Genomic DNA, 16,205 nt, shown 5'->3' on the forward strand with positions numbered 1-16,205 from the left:
TAACAGGACAGAAATACCAGGAAATGAACCTCCCCATACCCCAGCCCTCATTCAGTGGCTGATAGGAGGTGCTGTACAAAGACCCCGGCTCCCTCACCCCTTAGGTGGAAAGGCTTTTAGGTGTGTGTCTGACACTCGCTCCCAGTTCCCCCAGCAGGTTTCAGCTCCAGTCACCCACAGTGGTGGTCAGCTCAATAACTGCACTCTTCATGCGACTTTCCCACCCCCTCCTGGTGTTTCCTCTGGTGTCACCTCCCTATTAAATGACTTACCCTGCCTCAGGGTCTTCTTTTTCTTGGGGAATCCAAACTAAGAGAGTGATAGCTTTGAAGATGTGTACACACACACACACACACAAACACACACACACACACACACAGTGGAATAGCCCCTCCAATCCTCATGTTTAACACCTGCACCCCAAATGTGATGCTATCTCATCAAATCCCTGGCCAGCAGAGCTCAGCTTTAGAAGCACCTTGGGGACTTCCCTGGTGGCACAGTGGTTAAGAATCCACCTACCAATGCAGGGGACACAGGTTCGCGCCCTGGTCCGGGAAGATCCCACATGCCGTGGAGCAACTAAGCCCGTGCATCACAACTACTGAGTCCGCATGCCACAACTACTGAAGCCCATGTACCTAGAGCCTGTGCTCCACAACAAGAGAAGCCACTGCAATGAGAAGCCCACACACCACAACGCAGAGAAGCCCCCGCTCGCCACAACTAGAGAAAGCCCACGCACAGCAATGAAGACCCAACGCAGCCAAAAATACATAAATAAATAAATTGATAGAAGCATCTTGATGTATCTGATGCAAAATAATCCCATCTGCATTACCCAGGATCATTGTCCCGGTGTGGATGGTCTAGACCAGCCTCCAACTGGTGGGGTTTTTTCCTTCCCATACACTCCCCTCATATCTTTCCACCCACAGTGGGGGCACTGCTGTCCTCCAGCCCAAGGGAGGGACCCTAAAAGCCCCCCGGTGAGACAACCTCATCCATGGGTGGCTCCCCAAGTAGCCAATTGCTCTTCTCTGGGCTGGAAGAGGGAAGGAAGCTAATCTCACAATTTGCCTGAAAAACATCCATCTATCATCCCGTTATTCAGCTTTCATTTTATTTTTCCCAAATCAATTTCTGAAAGTCAAAATGACTGATGGCTTCATACCCTTGACAATCACTCTCCCTAGTAAATAACCCAGCATCAATGACAAAAAGCTCCCAGGGCAGTGGTGGCTACATGAACCCATACACATGATAAAATTTCATAGAACTACACACACACACACACACACACACACACACAGGGAGGTGCATGTGAAAACTGGTGAAAAATTGCATACGGTCTGTAGTTTAGTTACCAACATCAGTTTTCTGGTATCGCTAATGCACTCGGATCGTATCAGATTTATCATCGGGGAAGCTGGATGAAGAATACACAGGACTCTCTGTACTGTTCTTGCAACTTCTTGGGAGTCAAAAATTATTTAAAAAACCAAAGGTTTTAAAAATGCAAAAAAAAAAAAAAAGTTAAATACTGAGATAAAAATAATCATTTTTTAAAAAGCTCCCAAGAGGAGACGCTGCCAACCCACCCCTTACCTGAGAACTGGGAATCAGCGCCTTCCACCAGTGTCCGCCTTTCACCAAGTCGACCTCGCACAAAGGCACGGCCACCTTGCCGATGACACAGTGGCGTGAGAACTTATCAAAGTCCAGCACAGTCAGGAGCAGGGTCCTCCTCTGCGCCTCCAGGAAGGGGATCTCGAAGGTGTAGCGCTCCTCGAACACGGGCTTCTGGGTCTTGCGTTTGACCCCGGTCTGCTTGGAGTTCTTCTGGTCCGGCAGGAGGCAGATCTTGACGTAGGGGTTGGAGTGCGCCATGTCCTGGCGCGCGCCGTCGTGGGAGATGGGAGGTGGCAGGTCCCTGGCCTCGATCACGCGCACTGTCAGGTGGTTGTGCAGCAGGTCGTACTGGGTGCTGAAGTGCAGCATGCCCAGCTGGTACTTGGACAGGATCTCTGCGTCCGTCAGAAAGTCCACGTCGTCGCTGTTGGAGCCGAGGGAGTACAGGCGGGGCTCGAACTTTCTGAAATAGTCGTCCGGGGTATAGGTCCGTCTGAGCACCGAGGGCTGGATGGGCTCCTTCTTGGCGCTGAGAACGCCGAACTCGATGGGTTTAATATCGATGAGTGGGGAGCTGGGTCGTCTGGAATCGAGACCTACACACCCATCAGAAATAACAATGAACACCACACCAAGTACCGGACCGGACCTGGGCCGATCTGTGAGACTGATGACATTTCCCGATTCTCACACTGTTCGCTCTGCTTCATGATGCTCTTTGCCAGGTGCTCTCCACCCCCGGAAATCCTCTTATTTACTCTATGGGAGGCAGCCTGGCGGTACAGCCATCCCCATCGCCATCATCACGGCAGCTAAGCACCAGGCACTGCCCTAACTGCACCGGCGTATAGCCAGTCATCTAATCTTCACAAGGTATTAGCCAGTGACTGTTATCGCCACTTTACAGATGAGGAAACAGAAACTTTAAGTCACTCACCAAAGGTCACACAACTAGTAAGAGGAGGAGTCAAGCCCCACCTGTCTGGCCCCAGAGTCTGGCTCTAACCATTACCCTATACTGCCTCCACTTTCAGAGAGTAGGCTCTGGGGTCAGAGTGCCTGGGTCAAATTCCAACCTGGCTACTTCCCAGTGAGTGTGAATCTCTAGTAATGAGCCATGTGACTCCAGGCACATTTTACACACTCGGTTTTCCCATCTGAAACATGGAGTCAATCACAGCACCCATCTCAAAGACTATGGTGAAGATTCACTGAGCAATGCACAGAGAAGGCTCAGCACAGAACGTGCACGTGGTTAAGAGGCACTAAATGGTAGCTATTACCCATCTTCAAGGATCACATTCACACTTACTTACGGGGTACCTCTCCCCGGCAAGCAGCAGAGTTCACTGTTCCCAGGTTCATCATTCCAATCTCTGCTCATCCCTCTATTCCAGCAATGAGCTCATGGCATTCTTTTTTCATTTTTAAAGCACTTAATTGAGGCATGATTGACATACAAAAACCTGTCTATATTTAATATACACAACTTGATGAGTTTGGAGATAAGTATGCAACCACGAAACCGTCACCACCATCTGTACCATAAACATATCCATCACCTTCAAAAGTTTCCTCCTGCCTTCTTTATTTATTTAATTTTATGTGTGCGGTAAGAACATAAGATCTACCCTCTTTTTTAAGTATTCCATACAGCACTGTTAATTTTATGCACTCTGCTGGACAGTCAATCTCTAGAACTTGCTCATCTGGCATAAGTGAAACCAATGCCTGCCTGGTCCCAGCTCCCCCTGGTAACCATATTCTACTCTCTGGGCTTAGGAGTTTGATTATGAGATGCCTCGTATTAGTAGGATCGGTATTTGTCTTTTCATGGCATCTTGTTAATTGCCCAAAGCCTGTCTTGCTGGCTAAAATCACGAGCCTTCGCCGGTGCGTGGCTGCACTCTCTGATAAATGTGTGCTAAATGCAGTCATCTCTGTATAGAGCTGGGCACGAGATTTAGGAATCATCTAGACTAGCGCCATCCAAGAGAAAATAAATGCGAGCCAGATACAGATGTACAAGCCACAAAGGTAACTTAAAATTTTCTGGTAGCCACAATTTTTTAAAACTACAAAGAAACAGGTGAAATTAATTTTAATATTTTATTTAACCCAATATATCCAAAATATAATCATTTCAATATGCACTCAATATAAAAACATTTTAGTGAGACACTATAAATTCTCTTTTTCACACTGGCTTCAAAATCCATTGGGTATGTAACAGGTGCGGGGCATCTCAGCTCAGCCACATGTGGGTGGTGGCCGCTGTATGGCACAGCGCGGGGCAGGTCAGCCCTCTCATTCTACAGATGGAAAGACTGAGGCTACAGAAGCCCGACATCCCCTCCGTTTCACTATTTCAAGCCCTTGAACTTTACTTCCTTCTTCTTCCCCACCTACTCCCGGGAAAGATCAGACATCAATCATTTCCAACTGAGTGGATTAGTTTCATGAATTTAAGCTTTTTCCCTGTTAAGTGAATTTCAGACATCAGCTGAATAAGACAGAGGTGATCCATTTGGGGAGTGACAGGAGGTTGGGAGTCTCTGGGCTTTCTCCTCCCCACCCAAATCATGCCATCTGGTCAAACACACAGGTTATACATCAGAGTGGACAAACTGAGTGGCCTGAGGGCCACATTCAACCCAGAGATACATTCTGTTTGGGTTTAAAAGTAAGGAAGTTTCATATAAAAACCCAGACTGCCAGTTTCTCTTTCCAAAGATCAGGCAATACAATCCCACACGGCAAGAACTGAGTAGTAGCTGCCCCCATTCAATGAGACATTAGCTTCCTAACTGGCCCCAATCCCCACCCTGCCCTAGTACAAGGCCAAGAGTCGGCTGCCATTTGTCACTGCATTAGGGTGATATTTATCTCTCTCCAACCCTCTGCACTCAGTCACTGACACAATCCATTTGGCCCCTGAAGTCACTTGAATTTGCAAGCCCTGCTGTGTACATGGTAACTAACACCTGCCTTTCGGGGTCCGAAATGATATATGCTGACAGTGTCATCAACTGAGCCAATTCAATGAAACTTGTGATCAGTACTACAAAAATCAATCAAAATGATCTCTTCTTACTGAACTTGGAAGAAATCAGGTGCGATGCCCTCCTTTGTCACACTGCCATTATCTCTCTGTCATCTTGTCTCCTGGACTGTCACACCACTCCAGCCCCTCCCCAGAGATGACCCTTTCCTTCACGTCTTTCCCGGGGACGCTCCTGAGTGTCTGGGAATGCCAGCTTTCTCCATTTGTCCTGGGGACCCAGATAACGGGGGTGTACTTCATGGACCCTGAGTGGCAGCTGAGCAGCAAGGCTTGCTCGAGCCAAGACCCCTGACAGTCACGGCAGAGAGGCTTACTTGAAATCCTCCGGGTCAGGCTGTACGTAGACTTAGATGTGTCTGAGGACGAGCATCTCCGATCTGGGGAGTTGGTCCGTGGGGTCAGCGGGACTTCACTGGCTGTGTGGACAGAGTCCCTGTCCTTGTCACTGCTCCGGCTGGCCAACCTGTAGGAGAGAAGAGGTCTCAGTGATTGTCAGAGAATCCCCAGGGACCGGCATCTCTGTCCCGTGGGAGATAGACCCATGACAAAACTGCTCTCAGACCCAGTTTATGCAGCTTGGAATAATGCAAATTTGAAATAAACTCTCAATAGCCGTTAACTCTCAATAACGTCTTGCTTGTTGCACAAAATGTGAAATGATATAAATGAATATTTCCCAATTTAGAACAATCTGCCAAGAATTTGCATAATTTCAAAGCTGAGGCTGGGGTTGGGGGAGGGATATGTAAACTTATTCAGGATATTGCCACACAGAGGGCGCCACTTTGACTAAACCAAGACAAGACCTGTCAATCTTCAGTCTGGAAGGGAGAATGTGGCTGTTTATATGCATCAGAACTTCTGCAAGTGGCTTTTGGTAAGAAGTGTCCCGCTATTTCAACAGTCACTGTGTCTATAACATCTTTGAAAAATATCCTATAACAATGTCACTCAAAGTTTCTTTGAATGGCAGGGCTACGGCTACAAAATGGCCCTGAGAATCAATGATTTAAGAACAACATTTTGATGTGTAGAAACAGCTGCGAATTAGCAGCAGCCACAACTCAATGTGCTCCCAATAAGGATGAGAAATGCTGAAAAAATGGAAAGCACTTCGGGGGTCGGTGGTACAAGGTAGTAATTAAGAGCTAGCTCAAGGCAAGTCCCTCCCTCTCTCTGTGCCTCCGTCTCCCCATCTGTAAAATGGGACTAATAATAGTACCTGCCTTACCCAGTTGCTGTGAACACTGAGTTAACATATATAAAATGCTTAGAACAGTGGTTGGTATGTTGCAGGTAACTGCTCAATACATTTTAATTGATGTTATTACAGCAGAGGTGGCTTTAAGATCCCCCAATACTCACACAGCTACTAAGGACGCTGGGAGGGGGAAGGAGCGGGAGACAGCTTGCAAAGTGGCCATGAGATTGATGCTGCCGATAGCAAGCCCCTCAGCCATCACGGCCGTAGACCAATACCTTCAAGACTGCATCCCCCAACTTGACATTTAAACCTGAGGCGAAACTAGTCTTGAAAAATGCAACTTTCAAATTCTATAAGGTCTGCAGATGCAGGGTGTGCATGACATGAGACAGATCTGATGTTCCTCCAAAGCTAGGGTTCCAGCCAGGACAAACGGGCATGTTACGGGGCGAAACGCCCAGTCCTTGCTTGCCTCCTGCTCCTGGTCTGTAAAAGGAGAATGGAGCAGATGAAATGTGGGGCGTGGCAGGGAGCAGGGGAGAGCACAGAGATGCGATCATACTAGATCAATCCTTCTCTCTCTCCCGTAAATGAAAGCAGCAGCATCTCCCAAGGAAGGCAGGACCAAAATGTGACAGCCACTGGGGCCCCTCCACCTGCATGGCCTGTTTCCCGGCTGTCATACCTCACCGAGGCCACTGCCTCCACCTGTGAAGTCCCATCAGTCTTCAAGGATCAGCTTAAATGCCATTGCTTCCTGAAGCCTTGGTTGAGTCCTCTCAGACACGGTAGCAGTGTATGCCCAGCCCACCCCTGTCCCTTCTGCAACCATCAAGCCTCCGTGCCCTCTGTTCCTTCTGCCTGGAATGCTCTTCCTGCCCCCGTCACCTGTCTTGTTCCTCCTCATCATTCAGATCTCAGCTGCAATAGCACCTCCTCAGAGAGGCCCCACCCTGTCCCATCACCTCCTCCCACCCCCGTCAGTCCTTATCCCTGCACCTTCTTTTTCCCACTTCAGCACATAACTCTTCTTCAGTGTGACCTGCCAGCTTATCTTCTGCGTCTGACACTAAGCCATAGCTCCACGCGGGCAGGGGCAGTATCTGCCTTATTCACCACTGCCCTCCTTGCCCCAGCACGGCACCTGGCACGCTTGGGGTGCTCTGATTTATTTTTTTTAGTGAATGGGTGAATGAATACACCTTTCCAGTGGTTCTTACCTGACTTACCTTGTGTCACTCTGATCTGAGTGCACGCCTTGTCACTCCTCCCACAACAGGGTACAGATCTTAACGGTGGGATCTGTACTTACTATGATCAAAAGTGCCAGGTGCTGAGCACCTACTATGTGCCAGGCACTGTGCTAAATGCTCTGTATGAACCATCATTTCATCCTTGAAACAATACAGGAGTTAGTCGTTATGAAACACCCCCACCCCCTTTACAGACAGGGAAATGGAGGCCCCAATCGGGTGGAGGGAGGGATGGAGAATTGACCTGCACCACTGTGAAATGGCAGAACCCCAGTGGAATCCAGCGGTACCAGACTCCGGATCACATGCCCCACGCTACAGAGCTGGGTATCCCCTGGGAGGCCTGTAAGAGCCCTGCACTTAGTAGGTACTCAACACATGCTTGTTGGACAAAGAAATAACCTAATTCACTCTTCAGTGAGGGTCTTTCTGGCACTACCCCAAAAGGAGCCAGTCGGATTGTACTGTTTTTCTGACCCTCACCAGCCCAGCCCAGCCCAGCCCAAGAAAGCTGGGGGACCCACATGATGGAAGCATATGTGACAATTAATGGTGTGTCCCCCCAAATCACACACACAAAGGGCCAGCTCATCTGCCACATGCCACCCCACAGAGGCATATTCTGTGGTTCTTGGTTCAAATGTCACAGTAGGAACAGCACTACAAAGCCTGTACACTTGACATTTCTACTCCCTGCCTGTTTGATAACATGCAACTGCCTGCTTGGTAAATAAATCTGAGGAAAGCACAAGCTGTAAATTCCCTTTTTGAAGGATTTAACCTACTTCCCCTTTACAGATTTCTCTTAATATTTTGCATGATATTGACAGTCAATAATGTACTCAGTGCTGCCCAGGATTCAAGGAAGACCTGGGTCATCTTAGGAAGCATGAAGGTCATGTACAGCTGCTCAGACTGTACACTGCACTACTCTAGGTGGTCCCATTCATAATGACCACCACGTGAAGGGCACCCCCTGAAGCTGTGTGGTGTGTTGGCTCTGCTGGAAGGTTCCAGCCCACTTCTCTGCTTGTGGCATAACCAAAACTAGTGTCTTCCCTGAGGGTCCCACCCCAGAAAAAATCCCCTGCTTGTACAAAGGGTCAGCAGCCTGGGCAAAGCAAAACTATCCTCCAACTCAGTGGCCGTGCATCTGTAACACTCGGCGTCTGGGGCAAACAGATACCAGGCTGTGATTTTCAATGTCTATCAGGGGTCTACTCTGGTTCAGAAGAAAATCCAAATTTCTTAATCTGGCATTTGAGACCCTACACGACCTGAGCTCGCAGGCTCGTTTTCTATGATCCCCCCGATTCGTGGCGTTTGTCCACCCTGGATCCAGTCACAGCACCCAAACTGTTTATTACCCAGGTCTGCAAACTACAGGGCCAAATCCACTGCCTGATTTTGTAGAAGTGTTATTGGAGCACAGCTATGCCCATTCACTAATGAACTGTCTATGGCTGCTTTTGTACTACAAGGATAGAAGCCAGTAGCTGCAACAGAAACTAAGCCCATGAGGCTAAAATATTTACTATCTAGCCCTTTACCAGAAAAGTTTGCCAACCCCTGTTCGACTAGCTTACTAGTTCAGGTGTTTCAGGTGGAATAACCCTTTCCCTGGTTCCAGGATGGTCGAGAAACCCAGGAATGATCCCAGCACTTTTTCCTCCAAGCAAAAGTGACTGGATCAAGTGATTGGCACACGACCCGAGCAAGGGCAATGAGAGTCGTTCCTGATACATTTGTTGCTGTTAAAAATGAGGCAGAGAAAAAACTAAGCTTAAGAATGAGGCCAAAACAGAAGAAACAGAAAGAAAGAGAGTGAGAGCACGTACATGCACGCCCATGACATCATTTGAGCCCCTGGATCCAGCTATGCCTGCAGTCATTCTCCCAGGATTTTTCCATAACAAAACTCTATGCAAGACTGTCATATGGGTGTGCAGGGTGTGAATACACAAACTGAACTTATATACCTGCTGTATCTCCTATACTAGAGTTTAAATCCCCTGAGCATGGGAACAGGACTCTATCTAGCCTTGTAGGGCAACCTCTAGAAAAAAACTACCAAAGGGGCTTCCCTGGTGGCGCAGTGGTTGAGAATCTGCCTGCCAATGCAGGGGACACGGGTTCGAGCCCTGGTCTGGGAAGATCCCACATGCCGCAGAGCAACTAGGCCCGTGAGCCACAACTACTGAGCCTGCGCGTCCGGAGCCTGTGCTCCGCAACAAGAGAGGCCGCGATAGTGAGAGGCCCGCGCACCGTGATGAAGAGTGGCCCCCGCTTGCCGCAACTGGAGAAAGCCCTCGCACAGAAACGAAGACCCAACACAGCCAAAAATATAAATAAATAAATAAATAAATAAATATAAATTTAAAAAAAAAAAAAAAAAAAAAACTACCAAAGAAACTGAGATTAACTTTTTGATAGCATGACTGGCACTTTCAGGACTCAATTTCTGCCTGCAGGTTAGTCAGTTGGTCAACAGCTATTTTTTGGAATGAACAAGACAGCCCTGCCGTAACAGAGCTGGAATTCTTCTGAGCATGGCTTTAAAGACACCAGATGGGCTGAGCCAACCTCTGTCACTGGAAAATGGGAATGATCCCTTGATTAACAAGTTGGTTTCACCAAACATCTCAACTCTATGCACACCTGCAGGATTCAGGCTACAACCTGTGAGTAATGGAAGGTTCCTTAACATTACCTTTATCAGTTTAAAGAATCTCTATCAATACCTAATAATAATAGAGATGAATACTTACTACTGTGCTCAGCACGTTACGTGCATATCTCATTACTCTTAACAGCGACCCTATAAAGTAAGTTCTATTACTTTTCCTACTTTACAGATGGGGAAACCCAGAATAGGGTAAAAAGAATCACTTACGTCTGTGATTACCAACAAGGTATCAAGCATCCTTAGGTACTTTTCCATACACTAATTCACGCAATCGCCACAACCACCCTATAAGATAAATACTATTCTTTTTATCATCCCCATTTGACAGATGGGAAATCAAGGCACAGAGAGATCAAGCAACTTGCCCAAGGGAACAGAACTAGAAAAAAGTAGGAGAAATAGGATTTGAACTCACAGAGCCTGACACAGAGCCATTTTGCTATGGAAATATTTGATACTTGCTTCTAAGAAAATAAGAGGACTGAGGCATGACCCCCAACTTGGAGGGAAAGATGGGGCGCCAGAAGCTTCTGGAATCTTAGCCCAAGGATTTAGCTGAGACAGCACTGGATCCCCACTGAGGCTCCAGCTGTGGGCCCTCACACTGTCTTCCCACCTCTCTGAGCCTCCCCTCTGTATCACGAGAAGTGGCACTTGATGATTCCCAGGCCCTGGCCCTCTAGACTCAACCCAGACTCTCCGGCCACATTCCTCTCCCAGCCACAGAGAGGTGGACCAGACACGTGGCTGAGAAGCTTCAAAACTGCGTTCCCAAAATATCTGAGCGACTGGCAGATGGAGATGTTGTATGCAGGCGCGGGAGGAGAACGAATTGGAAATAAAACGAAAGATGCCAGAGAGAACATAAACAGCGAAGGAGGACACGATGGCGACTGGAGGTGCTTTTCTGCTTCCCTGTTTCTGAAGTTCCTGCTCAAACCAGCAGAGAGGCACTTGTTTGTTCACGCTATCCACACCAAATACTCATTGAGCATCTAGCATGAGCCAGGCACGGGCCAGGTGCTAGGACAGTTTGTCATACTGACTTGGATTGAAACCTTTAGAATTTGGACATCCCTTGAAGAATATAGATGCTCACAGATCTCTTTTTCTGCTTGGAACGACACTCAACGTGATTAAAAGTGCCCACATGCTTAGCATTACACAGTTCATATCTCAGAAGGCCCTATGTGAAACCAGCTAAACTGAAGCCCCACCCCCAGCTGGTCTCACCAGCTTGCCAAACGCAATGAGGCACAGAGCACATCCCATCAGCAACTAAGAGGTCGATGGAAACTCAGCCTTTCCCCCTTTCACACCCCAAATCCTCCTTCCCGTGCCCCAAACCCCCTCGCAGAAACGGAGAAAAGAAAGGTCTTAAGATTGCTTTCCAGGAAGTTCGGAGCAGTTTTACTTACAGCCAGGGAGGAGTCTGGGCAGGGAAAGGTCCCAGAATTTCAACTTCATCCTCACTCGACTGGCAACAGCTGGATTCATAGCACTTCTGACAGCAGTGCCGGCAAGTCCATCTGCAGAGCAGCAGATCGGAGATTCTAGAAAGAAAACCCTGAGGCCATTGGGGGAGGTGGGCAGTGGAGAGGGGCAGAGGGGAGGTGTAAAGGGTGGAGAGGAAGAAGAGGAAAAACACCCAAAATTACAAGCAGCCGATCCCTGATGAGAAATAACGACATTCAGGAGGTCTGTCTCTGCCACTGATCACTTAGAACAAAATGTTTTCCATTTCTATTTACCAACTGCAGGCACAAAGATGGCAAACACCAAGCCGCCCGAGCCATTAATAGCGAGCAAAATATTTGCAGGTATTTTCTTTTGTAGTTTATGTGAACGTCTTTCTTGACATGTGGGTGGTTTATTCAACGTCGTGAGGGCTATGCAATATGTTCTCAAAACACAATGAATATTACTTTGTCTTCTTAAAAGCAAAGCAAAAATATTTTAAAAAAATAATCTCATGACATGAAAGTAAACAGATAATCAAATGGAATAAGTAGGGGGTGGGAAGGAAAACTTATCTCATCAACTAGCGTCTTTTCACTGGGATTTCCCTTTCGTAGAAGGGGATCGAAACTGTGCCGTTATCAACATCCGGTTGCTGTTTAATATTCAATATCCCCGCAGCCCCACATAAGGCTCCAAAATGACAAGCAAGCATTTCTTGATTAGAAGCCAGACCAAACAAATCACTGAATTAACTCACCTCGTTTAAAGGTTCCAACTGCCCTTTTAGAGATCCACGTGAAGCCAAGGGGCGCAGAGGGCGAGGGGGGCGACAGAGAGAGAGAGACAAGACCAGTTTAGCAATATTCCAGCAACCCAGAAAAAAAAAAAAAAAAAGCCCTGCTTCTTTCCACTTACCATCCTGGGAAGGGAGCTGACCTCCTAACAAGGTGTTGCTACCTTCAGGGTTGCTGGTAGCCTCCTGGCTAACCAACACCGAATAAATGGGAAACTTTAGCATTTCGATTTGATTTGCACCGTATGCTGTTGTGAATCAGAGAGGGTGGATAGATAGTCATGCTATCCAATGCAGCCACACTTCAGGAGAGGAGCAAACCTTCCTATACAGAAATAGCCATGAAGCCAACCCAAAAGGACATGATTAGCTGACATGCAGGCAGGCAGAGCGTGGATGTGACTTGGCTCCCCCGCCCTCCCCGAGGCCCTACCTTCCAATTCTGCTCCAATGGTGGGGAGCTTCATATGACCACCCACAAACAGAGGGAGCCAAAGAAAAGAAAGCCAGAGTCTGGTCCTCGGGAAGGAGGGGCTCCCTCCCTTCTTCAGCCCCACCTCCACCCCAGTTTCTTCTCTCCGGTTCCCAAGGCACAGGCTCCCACCACCCCCTTCCGGGAGAGAGTCTTAATGGCTTTCCAAACGGGCCAAGTAAACCAGGTAGGTTAGGAGGAGTCTCCCATAGAACTCAGTCATAGAACTTTGAGTCAAGAGGGAGAAAGTTAACTGGCTTTTTCAATTCTCTTGCGAGGAGGAGAAAGTCTTAATTTGGTACCATTGTATGTGACATTTTTCTAACAGTTGCAAATCCCATCCCCGCCTTCCTTTTTAAACAGAGAGCAGACCCCAGGCTCAGAGCCTTGGAGACAGCCTACCCATCTAGAATCCAAGAATGTGGCATTATTCTCATTGTGTTTATTTTTCCTGTTGCCGTCTCTTTGTATCACGTGACCCTGGTTTTCTATTATGGTAATGACATAAAGTTTCCTTTTCATACTATTTTTTAAAGTTAAAATAAAGTGCAAGCCCATTTATAGAAAAAAAAATTAAGTGAATAACAGCACAGGTGGTTCGCAGCTCATGAAATACTCAAAATCCTTGAAGTGATAAGGGATTTACTGCAGCTTGGGAAACAAAGTCTCGGGCACTAATCACACGGAGGGGGGTGAGGGGGAGGGTACGAAACTGAGTGAAGAAGCACTAGTCCTGGCCTCACCAGTGGCCAATCATGTGACTTGGGCAAGTAGGGGTGGCGGGGGGCACTCTGAGCCTCAGTTAACCTCTTTTCTTTAGTGGAAGGGCTAAGCTAGGACACTATGAAAATGCTTTGTCCTGCCCAGCTGCACAATATCTGAACCCTTTCTGTGGTTTATGAGAACCAGACGGTTTGTCAAGTCTAGTTGGAACCTGCTAGGCACCGGGGACTGTCCTGGCCAATACAGCGGTGAGGTGAACAACGCAGCAAAAAGCTATGCCCTCGTGGGGCTTACATGAGAAAGTGCTTTAAGATGCTTACGGTAAAGTGCAAGGATAAAGTGATGCTTTTTCACAACAAGCCAGGCTCACAGGGAAGTGTCTCTTGGATATGTAGTGATCAACAGAGAACCATTTCTAAAACCATGATAAGCAGAGGCAAGGCCACCTCAGGGGCCCCAATGAGGTACAACCACACAGCTTTCTCAAGGCCCAGGTGCAAGGTGACTGTCAGGGCGGCAAAGAGAAACCAAGGAAGATGAAGAAAGAGGAAAGGGAAGATGCTCTGAGGCTCCCAGGCATGCCAAGTCTTTGAGGCTCAGATTCATGTGTTTGACCCAATGGAGGAGAAATGATTCAAGCCAGAAAAAAAAAGGAGGAAGGAGGAGAACCCAGATATTCTAGAACAGGGGGTGCAAGCTATGGCTAGCAGACCAAATCCAGCCTGCAGCCTGTTTTTCTATGGCCCTCCAGCTAAGAATGGTTTGTATATTTTTATTTGGTTGAAAAAGAAATTTAAAGATTAATACTTCTTGACTCATACAAAGTATATGAAATTCAGTTTCAGTGTCCACAGACTTTTACTTAAACATAGCCATGCCCGTTAATTTACTACTGTCTATGGCTGTTTATTGGCAGAGTCAAGAAGTTGTGCAGCCCTCCAAGAAAAAAGAAGTATTTACTATCTAGCCCTTTACAGAAAAAGTTTCAACACCTTGTTCTAGGAGGAAAGTCAACATCACCGGGCCATCCTCATACCAAATGCTTAACAAATCCCCCACCGATCCCCACCATCCCCCCTTTTAGGCCTCACCACGACCCCTAAGCACCTGTATGGCCTTGGGCAAGTCACTTAATTACTCTGTGCTTGAAGGCAGTCATTAAGACCCGCGGAAGCCGGTTCTGACGTTGTTCCTTTCTCACTGCATTGTGCACTCTGAGGGGCAGGGACCTGCTGCTTTCTCAGCTGTGTCCCCACTGCCCATACATAGTAGGTGATCAGCCAAGTGTCTGTTGAGCAACTGTCGAACAGCGCCCCTCCCGACAACATCCACACAGTAGGTGAACAGTAAATGTGACCTTCACTGAACTTGAAAAGATGACCTAGGGATTCCATAAAAGAGAAGTCAATGGAACGAATCTAAGCCAGGAGAGGGATGGGGAGGCTATGGCCTAGGTGGCAGAGCAGAGTTCCTGGCAGGTGGAAAAGTCTAAGGACATGATGAGGGGATGCGTGAGCCAAAGGGGGACGAGGGGACCGGCAGCAACCCCAGCTGTAGCCGAGGGGAGAAGTGAGCCCAGATGCACCCCGATTGTGGGAGCCTGGAGGCTTCTCTGCCAGGCTGAGAGGAGCCAACCCCAGAAGCAAGCAGCTCAGCGGGTCTGACTGCATGACCTTGGCGCTGACCCGTTGCCACTTCCCCCCAATGTATTGAGAAGGTCTTTCAGTCAAGCAGCGCCCCCTCACCACCCCCCCTAAAAAAGGTGCTTGTAAATTATTTCAGCCTAAGGATTCTTGGGGGTCCAAAACTCCCAGACCCCAATGCAATGGCCCAAAGTAATCGGCTGCCCCCCAACACCACCAGCGCGCCTCTGGTGTGTCCCCCACCGCTCAGCACCCAGTGCCCGGGAGAGACGACGTCCTTGTCCCTCCTGGCCGGAACAGGCTCCCTCCGCCGGCCAATTAGCCGGAGCCGTCACCAAGGCAACGGCAGCGGGCGGGCCGGGCGGCTGGCGCGCCCCGGGCCGCCCTGCCCGCGGCCCCTCCCCTGGGGAGGGGTGCACGAGGCAGGGGGTGGGGGAAGGGAGAAGAAAAGCCCGCCCCACCCCCATTCCTTCCCCAGGAGGCGAGGGCGCGCGTGAAGAGTCCGCTTAGGGCCCTCCGTCCCGGGGTGTGGGGGTCCCCAGCCTCTTCTCCTGGGGCGCACCCCCCACTGCTGCACAGGTAGCCTGAGCTCAGACAACCTTTTTCACCAGGCAAGTTTGTGGCAGCGCAGCCGTGTGCCCTCCCTCCCGCGCGCTCACAGTCGCAGGGGGCGCGGCACCCCTCACCCACACCGCGGACCTGGCCCCCCGGCCTCAGCCCTACCTGAATGTACGCCATTTTCGCCCGCGCGCACTCACTCCGGCCCGGGCATGGCGCCGCCACGGCCACTTTGCCCTCGCCAACCGGAGAGAGGGGAGAAAGCAAAGGGGGAAAGAAAGAAAAAGGCAGCCGGGTGGCCCCAGACGTGACTGGCGTGGCTGATGAGCGGCTCCCGCCCCTCCGTCGGCCGCCCCGTCCTTGCCTTCCCCTGCGTTCCGGCTCCCGGAGTCGGGGCCGCCTCCCAGGTTGGGAGAGCTCGGGCGCCCAGGGCCTCCGCCTCGGCCTCCCTCGCTGTCCCGCGCTCCCCCCGAGGCGCTCCCCAGGCTGGCTAAAGGACGGGGCGCCTGGGGAGGGAGCCCGGGGCAGCCACGGAGACTGCAGCGACCCCGGCGCGGGCGGGGCCGGAGACGCTGGGGCCCGTGCGCGCCAGAGGCGGGGGAGGGGACCGCGATGGGGAACGGGGTGGGAGGGGGCGGTGCGCGGGTCAGCCCATCCGGTCGGCACCGAGGCTGGCACCTACGAAGAGCAGGGCCTCCGAGGCGGCAGTGAAGCCG

General features: G+C 49.6%; 1 protein-coding gene across 5 annotated transcripts in view; it reads right to left on the reverse strand.

The window, feature by feature from the left end:
* The window catches only part of SYT17 (synaptotagmin 17), an 82,682-nt gene extending 66,933 nt beyond the window's left edge, over positions 1 to 15,749 (reverse strand). For 4 of the 5 annotated variants that reach the window (XM_061209222.1, XM_061209224.1, XM_061209226.1 and 1 more), the window contains exons 1-5: positions 12,216 to 12,441; positions 12,058 to 12,080; positions 11,258 to 11,406; positions 5,011 to 5,159; positions 1,609 to 2,228 (exon numbers count right to left, since the gene is read on the reverse strand). In XM_061209222.1, coding sequence (XP_061065205.1) covers positions 1,609 to 2,228; positions 5,011 to 5,159; positions 11,258 to 11,406; positions 12,058 to 12,080; positions 12,216 to 12,318 — 1,044 coding nt within the window. In that variant the 5' untranslated portion in view covers positions 12,319 to 12,441. Of the gene's footprint in view, positions 1 to 1,608; positions 2,229 to 5,010; positions 5,160 to 11,257; positions 11,407 to 12,057; positions 12,081 to 12,215; positions 12,442 to 15,654 lie in introns of those variants that run through there. The other variant, XM_061209223.1, reaches the window with a different exon arrangement.
* Positions 15,750 to 16,205: the final 456 nt, after the last annotated feature.

Source organism: Eubalaena glacialis, chromosome 13 (assembly GCF_028564815.1).
Source record: "Eubalaena glacialis isolate mEubGla1 chromosome 13, mEubGla1.1.hap2.+ XY, whole genome shotgun sequence".
NCBI lineage: Eukaryota > Metazoa > Chordata > Mammalia > Artiodactyla > Balaenidae > Eubalaena > Eubalaena glacialis.